The 18946-nt window shown below is 41.3% G+C and overlaps 1 protein-coding gene across 2 annotated transcripts in view; it reads right to left on the bottom strand.

Moving 5' to 3' along the window:
* Positions 1–18946, bottom strand: part of ST8SIA1 (ST8 alpha-N-acetyl-neuraminide alpha-2,8-sialyltransferase 1) — a 118616-nt gene that overhangs the window by 77598 nt on the left and 22072 nt on the right. The window contains exons 1-2 of one of the 2 annotated variants that reach the window (XM_040967684.1): positions 10256–10348; positions 2722–2866 (exon numbers count right to left, since the gene is read on the bottom strand). In XM_040967684.1, the coding sequence (XP_040823618.1) occupies positions 2722–2866; positions 10256–10308 (198 nt within the window). In that variant the 5' untranslated portion in view covers positions 10309–10348. Of the gene's footprint in view, positions 1–2721; positions 2867–10255; positions 10349–18946 lie in introns of those variants that run through there. The other variant, XM_040967679.1, reaches the window with a different exon arrangement.

Consider the following 18946-nt stretch of genomic DNA (forward strand, 5'->3'; position numbering starts at 1 on the left):
TGCACCATATAAATTACCTATCAACTTAGACTGCTGATGACAAACTAGAAAAATTGCACCTAGAAGGAATAATGGGAAAGTGGGTATCGGACACAAGGGGTAAGACATCAGTTGGAACGCCACATCCCACGTCAGAGGACCTGGGTCCAAGTCCTGGTTCTGCTTCTAATTCCTGCTTTTGGCTAATGTGTATCCTGAAAGACAGCAGGAAACAGCTCAAGTACTTGGGTACCTGCTACATACATGGGTAACCAGGACTGAATTCTGGGGTCCTGACTTTGCCTCAGTCCCAGCTCCTGGAAACATCTGGGGAGTGAAGCAGAAGAAAGGAAATCTCCCTCTGTCTACCTGTCTCTTGTCTTTCAAATAAAACTAAGGAAGAATAAGAAACAATCATGTGTGAGGGCAGAGGGAAATGCATCATCCTTTTGGTGATACAAATTTTTTTCCCCCAGAATTTCTATATTAGTCCATTCAGAATCTCAGCAAAAAAAAAAATCACAAATAACTTTAAAAATCCTAATCACTGAATTTATTCAGCCTTTTGTAATGACTGTGTACACACAATAATTTAATAAACTCTTATTCCTATGGAGAAAAAGGATTTTTCCTTCATTAATCTGGGATGGTTGCTTAGTTTTGCCACTGGAACAAAGAGGCACAGAGCTCATTTGTAAATGCTAGGAGGAGAATTTTCCCACCACCTTCCTGCTGCAACTAACAGATAAACTTCAGTAACTGTTTCTCTATCTCATATCACTGCCAAGTAAGTGGCTATCAGTACTTATGCACACAGAGCCCTGTAGATTGGCTTACCCAGATGCATCTTGAAGTTTGATGCTTATAAGCTGCCTCTCCTGGATGCCTTCACAACTAGTGTCTGGAATGAAAATTCACCGTTACCCAATAGTGGCACCTGAAGGGAATTTAGATAAGAATTTGTATTGTCTCCTGTTGCACATGACTGGAAGTATTTTCACAATTGCAGTTGGGGCACTGTTCTGGCAATAAGCTCTTGATGGCAATAATTCCAGGAGCCTCCCTTTGACTCCTACATCACCATTCTTTCAATGACTTCTTTAGATAAAATTATTTATTTTATTTGAAAGAGTTTTAGACAGAGGGGGAGAGGGAGACACAGAGAGATATCTTCAGTCTGGTGATTCACTCCCCACAAGGCCACAACAGCTAAAGTTGGGATCCAGGAGCTTCTTGGAGCTTTTCCAGGTCTCTATGTGAGTACATGGGCCCAAAACTTTCAGTCATCCTCTGCTGCATTCCTAGGCCACCAGAAGGAAGCTGGACTGGAAGTGGAGCAGCTGGGAATGGAACCAACACCTATATGGGATGCCCAGGATCTCAGACAGAAGATTACCATACTATGCTATTGCATCAGCCCCTTCCAATGACTTCTTAAAGCATTTAATTCCCCAGGTAGAATAGCTTTCTACCTGAATAATACAATCAGATTTCTCATTCCTTAACCTCAAGATTCCAATGTATGAAGCAGTATAACATAAACGCTAAGCGAGCTATCATTTTCAAGCATGCATTATCTAAATCTAACTTCACAATAGTTCTGTGTGGTCAACAGGACAGGTTCTGCTCTCAAAATGCAGGTGAGTGGACTGAGTCTCCAACAAGTGAAGTGACATAGCCAAGGCAATTAAACAGTGAGAGATGGAAACAAAATTCAATTCCGCATTTTACAATGTTTACTCATTTTCTTTGGTACTAAAAAGTATACTGAGTGCAAACAAAGAAGAGAAAAACAGTAGGATGCTGACAATGAATTAGACTTAAATATTCTAAGTAAAAAAATACTACAACCACAACCAAATCATTAAATTAAACTGACACATCTAAGGATGGGCTAATAAATGTGGACTGTCTCTTAGAGAGTAGAATGTTGAACATGGCAAAAGTCATGCCTCAATTTCCGAGCATTTCTCCTTTAAATCTTTGGGAGTGGTTAGAGCAGCTGGGTATGCCATAAGTTATCTCTCAAGTTCTTTTTCATAGCAATCTCGCTTAAAGTTTACCCCTCCCACACCATTAGGGTTTCCCAGGCACAAAGACTTTGTTTCCCCATCCTCACTTTCTGCCTACCTACATTTTAGTAAAACATTTTATTTCCATGCCCAGGAAACCAAGAAGAAAAACATTAAGTAAGCAGATCTTGATTCAGACCACTTCAAAAGTGGTCGGCCAGAATTCCTCCCGTCCTTCTCCATCACTCCTCTACTTCACAGGAAGCATCTGACCACAGGGTTCACATTCAAGAGTCCTGAGATGTGCACTTCCCACCATATGGTCCCCACTCCCTGAGCACAGCAGCAGTCCTACAAAAACACTGCCATCTCACAAAGCCTAAACAGCATTCCACAGCCAACCTCAAAACACAAGAGCACCACAAGTCCCTGCCATTCCCCACTTGCTTCTTTCGGTCTCATCTGAATCCAATCAGAAGGGGTAAGAAGACTGTCCCCTTCAACACCCCGCTTCTCAGGAATATCCTGGCTGTGTACTTGCATGCACACGTTATGTGATTTAGTCGCCGAAAGATGCCAGATGGAAAGAAAAGCATTCAAAACCAAAAGAGAAGAAAGATGATAAAAACGGGTACACCTGAATGGGTTGGACAAACTCAATGATTTCCTTGCTATGACAGCAAGAAATATTAAAAGATCTATACTGAAAGGCAACAAATGCTGTACTAACCTGAGGGAAGAGGGAATATGTTGAATTGTCAATGGTGAAAGAGTACAGAAATTCCCCATCATACCACATGCTCTTCCCCATGGGGGAATTCTTTTTGGTCATAGCAAAGAGATGGGCAGGGTCGCAGCAGTCTTCCATTTGTTTCCTAGGAAAGAAAACAGGGAGAGAATGGAACAGCAGTTAAGTGAGTAGCAGTCATCCACTCACCCCTCCCACAGCGTTGTGCAGCCTCATCTCCATGCTAGCTCACAGAAGCAACAGTGTCTCCAGGGTGATGAGATGGTTATTAATTCATGCTCCCAGCCATCTAAATGCACAGCTGGAATGGTTCATGATTTTTTGGAAGTTTAAGAACACATCAGCTCTCAGGTGCGGCTCAAAGGTGTCAAGGCATAATGCATCATTATAGCTGTGGATTAACTGATAGAATCAAACATCTGGATCTGCAGAGGACAGAGGAGCTAATTTTCAGAGACAGCTGTCCTGAGACACAGTGGAAATGCATAGGCTGTCCTGCTTTAACAAACCCAGTAGTCACATTCCATTAGAAAGGCCTGGACACCAGCCAAAAGGAGTGCACTGGTCCAAAGGAAGGTAAACCTCCCCCACCCCACCCCACCCCACCCCACCCCACCCGACCCTACTAGCCCCTGAAAACTCAGGACAATGTTTGAGAATGATGGAGTAGAAACAGAATGAAAGGCATGAGATGCTTCAGGTACTGTGAAAGCAGCCTGCTTGCTCTGGGCCTCCATGGATCGAATTTCACCTTGCTTCTCAATGTGCCTGACACGGTCCAGCGCCATATCAAAGTCTGTCCTTACTCCCTAAGTTTCAGTACCATCAACATCTCCTAGGCCACAGCACACTCCACACCAATTCAGGTGTAAGCCATGTCCCTGCGTTAAGGGCAATCTTCACATACCCCTCTGTTGGAACCCAATTCCGTTACTCATGAATCGTTCAGGAGTAAAAGCAACTCCCCCCCTTCCACCTCTAGGAAGATGAATGAAATAAATGTTGCTGGAAATCACCTCAGAATGATGTGCTCATGCATCACTTTTATTAAAGACTTATTTATTTTATTTGAAATGCAGAATAGCAGAGGGAGAGAGAGAAAGAGATAGAAAGTGGCAGAGATAGCTTCCATCCACTGGTTCATTCCCCAAATGGTCACAATGGCCAGGGCTGGGCCAGCCAAAGTCAGAAGCCTGGAATTCCATGTGGGTCTCCCACATGGGTGGCAGGAAATCAAGCACTTGGTCCATCTTCTACTGCTTTTCCAGACACATAGCCCAAGGTCTGGACTAGAACTGGAGGAGCCAGGACTCAAACTGATGCCATATGAGATGCTGGGGTCACAAGTGAGAACTTAACCCATGGCACCAAAGTGCCAGCCCCATGTCTAGGAAGTTTCAGCCACCCACAAAATAGAATTTTAGGGATGTAAGAAGACAGCAGAGTAAAGGGCCTCACTTCAAATCCTGACTCTGCTACTCAGTAAATCCATAACTAGACAAAGTTAGTGAGCTGCAGAACTGGCTTCTGAGGTCATTTGTGTATGTGTGACAATGCACTGAGAATGTATAGGGAGAGCACATGTTAAATAATTCATATATATTATGTATTATTGTTAGTACTATTACACAGGCCCGACCTCAGCACTGACATGATTAAACCTAGTCAGAAAGACTGCACTTTTTTCTCTATGTCTCTGTTTCTCTGTCTCTATATTTCTCTCTCTCCCCCAGAAAGGCAGAGAAAATAGAGACATAATCTAGGGTTAAGCCAGATTGAATGCAGGAGCATGGAACTCAATTTAGGTGTCACAAGTAGGTGGCAGGGACCCACTGTGGAGTGTTATTTGCAGGAAGGTAAAACGGGGAGCCTGGAATCCAGAAACTTCCATTTAGGATGCAGGTGTCCCAAGAAAGCAACCTAACTGCCATACTCCCTATGAATGACAAATGACAGCTTTAGGGACCTGGTGACGGGCCAGACTCCTCAGCCCAGGCCGCCACACTTCTCCCACTGCCCTGTACGTTCTTCTTATGTTCTCTCAGATTGGGGCTGGCTTCTCCTTCACAATGGTATACACGGGAAGGAGGCCAGGGAGAGGGCTCATGATGTCCTGGTTTTGTCCAAAGCTGCAGGAAGTGGTCTGCCTTCTTGTTATAACGCTCATCAGCAGCATTGCCCCTGCCTTTGCTCCTCTACCTCCATTCATGCTCAGCTCCATCTCAGCACTCAGAAAATATCTTGGTCATACCACGAGGGGACTGGCACAGTGGCACAGTGGGTAAGGCTGCCACTTGTGATGCCAGTACCTCATATGGGTGCCATTTTGAGTTCATCTGCTCCACTTCCAATCCAGTTCCCTGTTGGTGTGCCTGGGAAAGCAGTGGAAATGTCCCATGGTACCTAGGCCCTTGCCATCCAAGTGGGACCTGGAAAGAGTTTTAGGTTCCTATTTCTTTTAAAGATTTATTTATCTTTATTAGAAAGTCAGATATGCAGAGAGGAGGAGAGAGAGAGGAAGATTTTTTTGTCTGATGATTCAATCCCCAATGAATGCAACAGCCAGAGCTGAGCTGATCAGAAGCAGGAGCCAGGAGCCTCTTCTGGGTATCCTATACAGGTACCGGGTCCCAAAGCTTTGGGCTGTCCTCAACTGCTTTCCCAGGTCACATGAAGGGAGATGGATGAGAAGCGGGGCTTCTGGGATTAGAACCAGTACCCATGTGGTATCCTGGCACGTGCAAGGTGAGGACTTTAGTCACTAGGCTATCACGCCAGGCCCACAAATCCTAAATTTGAAAAAGATCTTAAGAAGAGCAACACTATACTTTGAGCAATGTGAAATACTGGGAATGCTTAAAGATTGCCTTTTAAAATGAAACAAGTTAGCAGAAGCATGACTCCAAACTTCCAGAGGGCAGTCACTAAGCTTTCAGTTCTATATTACACATCTGGCGAGGTGATACTTGAGTTTTTCAAGTCCTTACAGAAACAAGTATTTGGTGCCACAGTTAGGAAGCCTCTATCCTAGGAGTATTAGTGTGTCTTGGCTGGAGTTCCAGCTCCAGCTTTCAGGTCCAGGTTCTTGCTAACACAGATGCTGGGAGGCAGTGCTGATAGCTCCAATGGTTAGGTCACTGTCACCCACGTTAGAGGTCAGGGTACAGTTCCTGACTCCTTGATTTGGCCCAGCTCAGTTCCAGCCATGGTGGGCATTTGGGGAACAACATGGGGGATGGGAGTGCTTTTCTTCTCTGTTCTGTGTCTCAAAAATATATAAAAATAAAAATATTAGAGGGCCTAAACAAATATTTTTCAAAGAAGGCACAAAAACAGCCAATACACAAGATGTTCAACATCACCAAGGATCATAAAATGCAAATTTAAACCACTATAAGAAATTAGCTCCCATCTTTTAGAATGAATATCACTAAGAAGACAGGAATGATAAACACTGGGGAAAACGGTACAGTGTGGACTGGTACAACCAGTATGAGAGACAGTACAGAGCTTCCTAAAGAAAATAAAAATAGAACAGCTATATGAGTCAGCAATCCCTGTTTGGGTCTACCCCAAAGAGAATGAAATTATCTTATGAAGAAATCTGCAATGAGACTCATTGTAATGTTAAAACATCCAGGGCATTGAAAACATGTCAATTTCTATCAGCAGATAAATCACTGAAGAAAATGTGAGGCAGAGACAGAGAGACACAGAGACACAGAGAGAGAGAGAAAGCATAATATCTTTCTGCCTTAAAAAAGGAGATTTTGAGGTGGAAGTTTGGTGTTGCAGTTAAGACAGTGCTTGGGCAAAATGTCAGAGTGCTTATATTCAAGTCCAACCTGCTCCCAATTCCAGTTTCCAAAAAGATACACCATAGGAGGGAACAGGTGACAGCTCAAGCACATGGATGGGTCCCTTTCACCATGTGGGAGATGGGAGTTCCAGGATCAGGTTCCATTGTTGTGCACATTGGAAGAGTTAACCAGTGGTCAGAACTCTCTTTGTCTCTCCTGCCTTTCAAATAAAAATTTTGAAAAAGCAAAGAAACCAGACAGAAAGACAAACATCATAAAATTTCACTTGTTTAAGTATGTAGAATCTTAAAAAAAAAAAGAACTCAAATACACAGCACTATCCCACAGCTAGTTCACGCCTTAATGCCCATGTAAAGTAGGAGACTGCAAGTTGACCCAGACACGTGAATCAATCAAGCATCCTCATCCATGCACCTGGCAGGTCTGGCTGCAGTTTCTGCATCCTAGCCTCAGCCCAGTCCAGCGCTGGCTATTGCAGACATTTGCGGAATGAACCAATTTATGGAATGTCTGCCTCTGTCTCTCTGTTTTTCTCAAATAAATATTTTAAAATTAAATATTTGTCATTTAAAAACATCCACAAAGATTCTATCCTGCACCTGGTAGTCCTTCCCAGAAGTAGCATACAGATCTTGGTGACCACCCTGACTGGTGAGACCATCACCCTCAAGGTTGATCCCAGTGACACCACTGGGAAGGTCGAGGCAAAGACCCAAGCTGAGGAAAGCATTCCTCAACCAGCAGAGATTGACCTTCACCAAGCCAGCCCCTGGAAGATAGTCACATTCTGTTCACAGCATCCAGAAAGAATCCACTCTGCACCTGATCCTGTGCATTCATTCCCTTTCTTAGCTTTCCACAAATTTCACTGCACTCTACTTTCAATGAATGTATGCCCCACTCCATCCCCTAAAAAAATTTTTTAAAAACTAGCAGTTTAAAAAGATATTAAGCGATTATAAGCCCAAAATATAACTCTGGGAAATAAATACCATCTATCAAATATTTATAATTTTAAAAATTATGTCACATAGCAAAATAACCAAGTTGAGACCATACAATAATTCAAATCTTTATAAAAATTACTACTATAAGATTCAAAATATTTTGTCACCCATGCATTGGTTACTCAGTGGCATGTTTTTTGTGGTGCTGTAGGAGATAGTAGTAGTTTGTTGTTATTGTTGTTTTCATTCATACCAGTTGTTTACCTTATTTTGTGGCTTCTCATTTATGGGAATGTATGGTGATGGAGTAACAGAGCCTAACACATCCAGATGTGGGGATACAATGCAATATGCATCCCTGCTTCCAAATCAGAAATGGACTCCCAATGAAACTATTGGGAATGTGTAGACAATGGAATGGGGACTATCTGACATTGTACCAGCAATGTTGAGGCACACTTAAATAACAGACTGATGGAATCATGACTCCTTATGAAGGACTACACTACGGTAGCAAAATGGGGAAAATCTGTCAGAGAGTGGGAGTTCTGAGAAGGGGAAGCCCAGTCTCTACGAAATTGTACCATAAAATTCAAAATTTCAAAATAAAAATTTAACAAAAAATAATTTTTTAAAATTACGTTAAAATCCCCTTTTAAAAATACCTAATTTTCAGTGATTTAAAAATGTGTCCTAGGTGAGAACTATTTACACTCTTGTTTATTCTGTCTTCCCAAGTTCCAGAATATATGAGTAAACTTCCAAAAGCACACAAAATAGAATCAAAAGATAAGTTAATTTGGGGAGAAAAATGTTGAGATCCATGCATACAAATGGTATTCAAAAAGTTCCATGAATAGATTTCAAAATTTGCACCAAAATGAGACCAATTTTAAATTCCACTTTCCATGTCCTTTTTGAAGTGCCCTCATATACATCCTGAGGAAAGGAACTTCTCTGTTCTCTTTGGTATCCCCACCTCCTGAAATGGATGACACATGAAAAACTGCTGCATTAAACATGATTTGAAAGAATCAGAAATAAAGAACCTCCACACACAGTTTGTTCTTGCCAAAACAAAATTTAAGAAATCAATTCCCCACAGCTTTCACTTATAGAGAATAAAGAGCAAAGCCTGTCAAAATAATTGTTTATGGATCAGACAAACATTTTCCGTAGAAGATATAGGACTCCTCAGATCCGCTGAGAGAGGATCACAAGGAACAGCAGCCAAGCCATAGTAAGTACATGTTTAGGACTGCAAATGTACAAGCACATGAACCACCAGAATAATCCGCCAGGTGACAATGCTCACAGATTAGGCTTCCTTCACCAAAACCAGAAAACTGACTTTGAGAGCGTTTGATTAGTTTTCAATCTTGGCTCTTCACTGTTCTTCCTGTCCTAATGATATCTGCCTTTGCTCAATGACTGATTTTAACATTTGACTTCTGGCCAAAATGTGTTTTAATGCATTTCTACCACACCATTGCATCCACAGTCCTTACTACAAACTGTCCTGGGCCGAGCCCTAAAATTCCTTCTAGGCTATTATTTGTTGACATCTTGAGTCAATCTTACAGAGCCTCACATTCACTGCTGAATGCACCCAAGTCCCAATATCAAAATGGCTTTGAAACAGAGATAATGTAAGAGCTATTCAAAAATTTCACAGAGAAACAGAATCAAAGCACGAGTTAATTTCAGTGCAAAAAAAAAAAAATTGTGAAATCCATGCATTGCTTTTCAATACTTACCTTTTCCATGAACTTTTTGAGGATCCTTGGCACAAAGAACTAAACACATTATGTGATCTTGGAGTTATTCTCTTTCTTAACAGTTAAGACACCACAGAACACAATTTGCCTCCCATCAATCCAGTTTATGCTTTCTGGGCATAATTATTAATAGTTCCCCCTTCTAATCTCAAAATATGTCCCTAACTATGACACAAAATTATTCAATATGTTAACCCTATTAAGAGTGTATGCGGGCCCGGCGCGGTAGCGCAAGTGGTTAAGGTCCTCGCCTTGCACGCCCGGGATCCCATATGGGCGCCGGTTCTAATCCCGGCAGCCCCGCTTCCCTTCCAGCTCCCTGCCTGTGGCCTGGGAAAGCAGTCGAGGACGGCCCAAAGCTTTGGGAACCTGCACCCGCGTGGGAGACCCGGAAGAGGCTCCTGGCTTCGGATCAGCATAGTATCGGCCCGTTGCGCTCACTTGGGGAGTGAATCATCGGATGGAAGATCTTCCTCTCTGTCTCTCCTCTCTGTATATCCGCCTTTCCAATGAAAAAATAATAAAAATAAATCTTTAAAAAAAAAAATAAAAAAAAGAGTGTATGCAAGAAAGTTGGCATGTAATAAAAGAATTTTCCTTTAAATGAAGAATCTAGCCGCTTACAGTGATATCAGAAACATTTCTTACTCTAAATTATTAACTCACAGGTGCCACAGAGATTGTGGGAGGTAAAGAGTTTGGGCCATATTAAGTCATTTTTTTTCGTCTGTATTAAAGAAATCTTTGTCTCGTCAGTTTTGAAGTAAGGTCAAGAGTCATTTGACTGAAGGGCCAGGTATATATTCTGTGTGATCAAGAAAAAGAGACGGCAGAAGCTGCTCTTAAGAATTTCAATGAACGTTAGTCTCTGTCTTCCCGGTTAAGCTTACAGATCTACACAGCTAGGAAGGTTGTAACATGGCGCTTTGAGAACGGAGTACAAGCACTGTTCCTCGGGCAAAGACAATACCTTCTGCTCACAATATGGTTCTCCATACGGGCTTCCTCACTGGTTGAAGACATCCAGAATATACACTCAGTACAAGGCAGAGATTTGTGTTCCTCCCATTTTTCCATAAAAACCTCTTGCAGTGTGGGGAGGAAAAAATGCTTTTCATTAGTTTGTTGCCTCAAACAATGCCTTCAACAGATACACAGGAAAGTCTCTTCAAAGGCTAATGATGATTTGCCATAGCTACAAATACAGGGAAAAAACAGCTTTGATCCACTATTTAAGGCAGCAAATGATCTTGCACGTAGCACTATTTTATTCACATTTAAAATTGCTGCATAATAAAGGGAAGCGTTTCAAAGAAAGTGCAATGAGTCTTTTGCATCTCTCTGGAACAGCCAAAACTACATGAAAGGAAGGACTTTGGAGACACAAATACTTCAAGAAAAATGTCTACACAAATATATAAAGACTTATGACTTATTTTGGCAAGAACACATGATTATTTAAATTCAAGATACAAATTTTTCGGAAAGGCTTTCATCCCGTGCTTATTGGTAAGTATAGCTAGAAACAGTGCGATATCATCCTTTGAGAGGCAACCGTTTACTTTTTGGTACATGAGAGTGACAGAGCTCCAGGAGACCAAAATTCAATCAATCAACAAATTGTTATTGAGCAATTTCTGTACATACTGAGAAATTTGCCCCTATTAAATCCTACAGATTGGAATGATTCATAATCATTTATCATTATATCTAGGTGGATCTTTCATTTCGTGGGAGGATAAAGGGCTTTAAAAGACAAAAAAATCCTATTATATATTTTTATCTGCATGAGTAAAATTATTTTTGTGTTGATCTATTAATACTATCACTCCAAGAGTAAAGTAGTTATGCAAAGGCATTTCAAAAGGTATATGGAGGAATTTTCAATCCATGCATATTCTCTTCATAAAATGAATTTTCCATGAACTTTAGAACATGTTCTCACAGACTAAATTTAGGGAGTATGTTTTCAGTGGTCTGAAGCACAACATTCGGGTTTGCAGGCAGTAACGAATCATGTTGAAGGGTTTGGGTAGGAATATAAAGACAGGGCAGGTGTATCTGCTCTGCGAAAAGTGGGCACTCACATTGGGAACCATGAAAGATTCCAGATGAAAGGTACCAGACCACATGTGAACTCCAGAACTGTCCTGGTTTTCAGACACTTGCCCAAGTGGCAGATACTCCAAACTGCAAGATGCTGTTTTATAATCAACTTGCTTCTCCACAAGTTCACACAGCAGGGCAGGGTGCAGCAGGGAAGCCTTATCCAATCACAGCACTGTATAAGCCGAAACAGCACTGGGGGAGGCCAGACATTTTACATTCTTAGACATCAGAACTCCATTTGGAAACACACTTTCCCAATTAGTGTAATGGCAAATTACTTGAGGTCATTTTCATGAAAGAGGAACAAAGCAAATGGAAAAGAAGAAAAGCATCACATATTTTTTCAAGTTGCACAGATCTTTCTGAGCTACAAAACTGACTGAATGAGCAGAAAGACAATTAAGGAAGTGGTATAGTTTATGGGGTCAAGCCCTAGAGTCCAGCCTCAGAGACTCACTCCAGATCCACTGCCTGTTAACTACAGGACCTAACAGTAGCATTTGTCTTCTATACCATGGAAATTCTTCTATACCATTGTCATGGAGCTCATGATTCATGGCACACACTCCTGATATTGGTTGGAGTGAGACTAAAAATTATTTTGTGAGAAAATTTTTGGCTTTGCACTATGACCCATTTCACAAGATGAAATTCTGCATAAACATCAAGTCAGGGAATTTCAATTTTCTTTACAGAATATTAACTGTGCCACCTGCTTGTCTACAACATATGGGACTCTCTTTATTCGGGCACAGAATACCAGCATTTTAGGTTGTCAACAACCTTTAAATGATGTCATCCAGGTCCCATTAAAGGTGCGGTTAAAGCAGTGGGTATTTGGGATAAAGAAGGGATGTGCTAGCTGAATTTTTTCCTAGGAGGTACAACATTTATACTCTTTCTCTACATCAAATTAAATCACAAGCAAGTCAGAGATCTGCATCATCTATTAGTCACTATTTTTAAACCTCCACTCCATAAAAATCTCAGACACATGAATAAAGTTATTGTCTGGATCAAGTGCATCAGTTAAGCTGACCACCAGCATCCTGGGAAAACAGACAGGCATGTTCATCTCATCCATCCATTATCCCTCACCTCATTGCTCCATTCTCTCCACACGTGCTTAATTTGGAATCGTTTTGTGAATATCACTGACCCCAGCATGAGACAAAAGCACAGAGGTATTCAGAGACAGAACAGCAACAGTTAAGCAGATACGCAGGCTTCAAGAAGCAAACACAAGTGCACATGATGTCCCTTTAACTGAAAGCACTGACAGTGCAGACAGAGTCAAGTTATTTGACAAAGAATGAATAATGAAACAATTGGCAAAAGAGAAAGAAACAGGATGATATGCAATTTTTTTCTCTTTTAGTGCATTAATGAGCTAAGCAAAGCCTGAAAATTTAAGACTATGATGTACCAGATGTTCAGAGATGAACAAGATTGCATATAACTAGATAAACAGAAATGTTTCAGTCTATTGTCAAGGAAAAGCAAAGGTGTCCAGTGAGTACTAACTCGGGGTAATAAGTACATACATTTCTATCTAGCTGGCTAATAATTCAAAGAAACAACACGTGCTTTCAATGTACATCTTGAATCTACTTTGAAACTATTAATAGAGTATCTTTGGACAATATCTGGTGGAAATACATTGGGAAACATAAGGTTAGAGTCCTTGTGGTCATGTTGGATGTGAAAACAATTTGTGGAACTATCCCCTATGTGATAGATCAAAAGTCTCTGAATGAATGAACCATCCTATAGAAAAGTCACCATCGAGTTACTCTACAAAGCTGTACTTTACTGCAGGCCAATTAAAAAAAAAAAGGCAGTTACATCAAGAACATCCAATTTCCAGTAAATGGGATCTGCATTTTAATCTCCACAAATTTAGTGTTAGAAAATATTTTGCTAATTACATAAAATGCAATCAATACCTCTGCTTATCACATAATGAGAACTAATTTGGCCCATTCGGTACGGCATTGGTCTCAGACACCAGCAAGTTCAGAAGTAAACACAGTATGGTTATAAGACTGTCCCAGTCTCAGCTCCGGGGTCTATGACCCTGCTCCTACGTAGCAAAAGTTCCTATAAAAAGCAGTGTACTACACATTGTTTTAACTCTCTGAACTCATAATGTGTAAATATCCAATTACTGGGCACCTGATGTGTCTCACATACTTTTCTAGAGACTGGAGATGCTCTCCAAAAGACAAGAAGGCTTTTTTTTTCTTGGTAGCTTAGAATGTCACTCTGGAGTAGCCTCTAATCTAGTTTCTTCTGCTGTGTTAAGGGATTACTATTTTCTTTATTTAAAAAGAGGAATGACAGAGGTGAGGAGGGAGGGAGAGGGACACCATTTCAGGGTCCTGTCCCCTAATGTTACACACACACACTGCCAAAAGGCTGAGCTGGGCTAAAGCCAGGCATCCAGAGCTTCATCTGGGTCTCTCAGACAGGTGACAAGGACCTAAGCACTTGAGTTGCCTTCCCAGGCACACCAACTGGGAGTGGGATCAGAAGCAGAGCAGATGGGGCTCCAACAGGTACTCATACGGCATGCTGGCATCATAGGTAGAAGCTTAATGTGTGCATCACCATGCCGGCCCTCAACTTGTTGAGACTGTAACTTAGGGGCTCTGAGATTTCAGTGCCTTGGACATCTCTCTCTGCTCTCAGGGCACTGGACACTGCAGTCCCTTGCAACCAGGAAACAGACTCGGGTCCACAAACAGCATGTCTTTACAATCTCTGTCCTCCCTTTCCTGTATCTCTCTCTGGAATTCCACTTATCCAAATATCTCAACTTTTTCTCATTTTTCACCTCTTTATTTTTCATTCTTCCTTTTTTGGGGCGTGTTTTCCTAAGCAATATTTTGAAAATGTATCTACTGACTCCAATTTCCACTATCACCTTTTTAAGGGAAAAAAACAAAACCCTTCTGAATTCCATTTTCACAGCTTCCTATTTTTTGTGAATGCAATATATTTCCTTTGGAAGGAAGGATCAGAACTATACCATTTGTTGTGTTTTCTTCTATTCTCTGCACTGCAGGGGCTGTCTTTCAGGTCAAAGGCTTCCTAGAAATATTTCTGATCGATCCGTAGCTGTGCACTGACATTTAACAATGGAGAACAAAGCCCTTTGAAAGTTGTTTGTGTTTATGTGACGATTAGCTTTCCTCTGATGCTCAGTGACAGCTCCCAGCCAAGTCACTATGAATCCCAAGTGTCAATATCCATAGACTCTTGTCTAGGGGTAGTAAGTTTCCCCAGAAAGGAGTACAACAATTTCTATGTAAGGGTTAAGCCTTATAGTTAACGCCCTAGAAGCTAAGTGAAAAGGGAGCTGCAGCTTCACTACTGAGTACACAGCCTTTTCACTTTATTTTCCTGTTCTAGGCTAAGGTCCCAAGTCCACCATCTCTGCGTCCTTGAATTTGTGGGCAAGGAGAGACCTGGCATACTTCCAACCAGTTTTCCCTTTTTTTTTTTTTTAAATGTGGTCGACACTTTCACTTGAGTCCAAAGCCTTTCATGAATTCTATAATGTGAAGCAACTTCCTTCCTGTTCCCTTCCCCTACTGCAAACACGTACATTTTAGATTTCTGTACTCTCTTAGTCAGATATCATAGGGCCATCTGCTTTTCATCTCTACTAATGCTGATGTCTTAGGCCTGTTATTGTCTCCTCTCCTGCAATCTTTATCCTTACAAACTTAGGTCTATTAGAATCTACTCTTCTCATCTTACTAATCTTTCAAGTGGTACGTTACTCTTGTAATTACTCTTCTCAACATTTAACCTACTTTAACTTCTTTTTCTGTGATTTCACTAATGTTCCAAATTGCATTTACTTTTTAATTTATATTTAAAAGGCAAAGAGACAGATCTTCCACCCACCATTCACTTCTCAAATGCCTGAGCTGGGCCACACCTAAGCCAAGATCTAGCAATTCAATCAAGTCTCCCATGCTGGCAATAGGGAGCCAAGTACTTGAGACATCACCTGTTGCACGTTAGCAGGGAGCTAGAATGGCAAGCAGAGCCATGATCCTAACCCAGGCACTCCAATACAAGCTGTAGCCATCCTAAAAGGCATCATACCTACCACACTACACCAGCCCTTGTGTTCTGACTTGAAATAATATTGTCCACCAAAAAACTACTGAAGAGCTACTAAGAAAATTCTGGCAGGAGTTCCTTTCAAAAAAAAATAGAATCAGGATGTTAGGGCTTATAGGAACTCCTTTCATCTTATATATTTCCATGCCTTTTTAGTGTAATGAACTTGCACTATTTTATCATTAAGTCTGATTGATCTGAAAAACTATTAAAAATGAAAAATAAATGCTTGCTATAGAAAAATCTAGAAAACATAAAAAGATAAAATAACTAAAATTGAAGGCCGAGCACAATTTCATTTAACTACTAAATGAACATTAGTTCATTTAACTAATCTCCCCCCTTCAAATGCAAGGATCACATATGGGCACCAGTTCATGTTCCAGCTGCTCCACCTCCCATGCAGTTCCCTGTTTATGCCCTGGAAAAGCACTGGATGACAGCCCAAAGCCTTAGGACCCTGCACCCATGTGGGAGAACTAGAAGCAGCTCCTAGTTCCTGACTTCAGACTGGCTCAACTCTGGCCACTACAGCCACTTGGGGGGGTGAATGAGCGAGTATATAACGGATGTTTCTCTCTATCTCTCCTTTCTGTAAATCTGACTTTCCAAATATATAAATAAGGAGTTAAACTCTAAATATAAAAAAAATACAATCATATATAGAAAAATACTAGTTTTCTCCCCATGATCTTGATATTATATTCTTAGGCACTGTTAAAAGCTGACATATACTTACATCAATCAGTTATTCTGGCCTTCTGACATCTTCAAGCCCTCCTTTTCAGCTAGATTCTTAATTTCTGCCCATAAGGAAAATTCCTTCAAACACATTCCCATTTAAGATAAACTCTGTTATCATCCTGCTAGGCTAATAACCTTTGCTGCATTCCCCAAGGCCTTCTAAGGTACCCAAACAACTTAAATCGCATGATCCTTTCCCATTTCTTACTTGCTGTTATGGCTCTGACATTTTGCATGATTGGCCCACTGCTTCCTTCTCCCAAGTTCCCCTACCCTGCAAATCCTTGGCAATGTCTCCTTCTGTCAAGCTGTCTCCTCTCAAACTGCCTTTTTTTCTTCCTCAGATCACCCCAATGTACTACATCGTAAGGTTCCAAGACAGAGTTCCCTGTATTTTTTTTAATCTCACCATAATCAAGGACTAAGTCACAGTCACATTCTTTATACCCATCTCAACAGAGCTGACAACACCTGCATGGAAGACGGATAAGAGAACAGATGGACCACTAGGAGATGTCTGAAGTTGGAGAATGGGATTGGGTGTGGAGAGAGAAGGACCCGAGGGGGGAAAGAAGGAGAAATGAACAGAAATGCTCAGTTCATACCCCTCAGAAACCACTACGCCAAATCTTCTCACATACAGTACTCCACTTAGTTCTCAAACCCATCTCATGAGTTAAGTACTTCTTAACAAGCAGCATGAAACACAGCTGTGAACCAGATTTCCTGACAAGGGAACAAGTAGGACGTCATGACAAGAAAAGAGATTCTGGGGTCACTCAGCTTTGATGCCCCAACTCTGTGGCTCTGGTGATACCATTCAGCGTAAGCTTCAACTTTCCTCATTTACAAGATGAGGGACAAACCAGGTCATTACGAAACAATGCTAAGTTGGCTGCATAAGGACAAAAGTGCCCAGGAAGTGCTCATCAGTAACTGAGATGTTACTCTGACTCCATGTGCACTGGTTTCATAATCAAAGAGGACATTGGGGGAGTCAAGAGAAGGAAAAATTTCAAGAACAGCCAACACTTCTCTCAAGGAATGGGCCCATGAGTACACCCTCTGTGGACTTTAGAGTCTGAGCTCTCTGCATTCCCCAGGGACACGGGCACATGCATGAGAAAACCCAGAGGCAGGTCCCCATGGGATCCCAAGCCAGGGCTAATAAAATATTTCATCCTGACCATCCTGTGAGCTGGGATATGGCTGGGCCCAGGATTCCTATTCCACAGGGACATCACATCCCCAAATGACAGCATTCAGAGAGTCCCTAAGTTTTAGAAACTGTGCCTATGCTTTCTGGATACATTGCTTTAAAACAATTTTTTAAGGCAAGAACAAAATTTTTAAGTGTGTTTTTGAAAGGAATGACAATAATCAAAACCTAGTCACTATAAGCTCTGTGGATTTAGAAAGATCAGACTTCAGAAAATGCTGAGGCTCCTGCATACTCACTTCAAAGAAGGCCTTCTATTCCTTTTCCCATAAAAACAAACCAAAATACAATCATCAATATGGTAACCCAAAACAAAGGGACTAAAGAAAACTCAGGCTGACCCAAAAAGCTGAGAGGAGTATTATAACCCATGGGAAATATTCCAGACGGCAGCTGCACACTGCTCTCAGACACTCTGATAATGGAGAGCATAATTAGTTTTCCTCGGCAAAGAAAAATAGAACTGATGAGGTCAGAACCCATAAATTAATTCAATTCAATGAGTGTTTGTGTTTGTTTGAATAAATCCCATGTACTTGAAACTGTGGGTCACAGAAGACGTACACAATGCAGACAAAGGACCTGAAGGGTACCTAGGCAATCACTTACTCATTCACTCACTCATCTATCACACATTTATGATGCACTCACTGCATGGCAGAGAGTCAGGGCGAAGCTCTGGGACTGTAAGGGGACGGGTGTGGTCCCTGTTATCCTCAAGAATGCCGTGGTCTTCAAGCAAGAGAAAGTGGTAGGCAAGCTCGCCCGTACAGCTAGCATCACTGAAAAAGATGCCTGGAGAGATGGGTGGGAAACAAAACCACAGGTCATGGGAGATGGAACCCTTCCTGAAGTTAACACACTAAAAGTACTGATTCAGGCTGGAAACATGCTAGCAACATGAGGAACATAGGGCATTCTTGACATATGTGTGAAGGCACAGGCCCCCAAATACATGTGGCCAGAGGTGATCAAGCAGTATTCTTTCAATATTCTTTGACCTAGTGAAGAAAATGCAGGCAATGAATGAGATTTTCACAGTCAGTTTTCATTAGTGTTCTTTATTCTGAAATTACACCACTCTTTCTACTTCCCGAGGTTAACATAGAAGGCATTTTAGAGAATGGTAGTATCTCCTGATGGCCTGCTCTGCCAAAACACAAAATTATTTATTATTTGGCAATTTTCTGGTTGATTAAATTCCAGATCTGGGAAACTCTAAGCAGGATGTATTAGCAGAGCCACCAGTACTTGGCAGGATCCATAAGTGGAGTACACATGGCCAATCAATTTGCATAGTTTACACAAGAGATTCAATTCAGAAAGTAGGCAGGGACCCAATATTGAAGGCTTTCGCCAGACTCAGAAATTTAGATTTTTATCTCTGTATGCAAAAATGAGGAGGGTGACCTTTAAGAGGGTTAGGCAATAGCAGATGTTCAGTGAGCAAGG

This window comes from Ochotona curzoniae, unplaced genomic scaffold, assembly GCF_017591425.1.
Source record: "Ochotona curzoniae isolate NIBS_2020 unplaced genomic scaffold, NIBS_Ocur_1.0 contig_1482, whole genome shotgun sequence".
Classification (NCBI taxonomy): Eukaryota; Metazoa; Chordata; class Mammalia; order Lagomorpha; family Ochotonidae; genus Ochotona; species Ochotona curzoniae.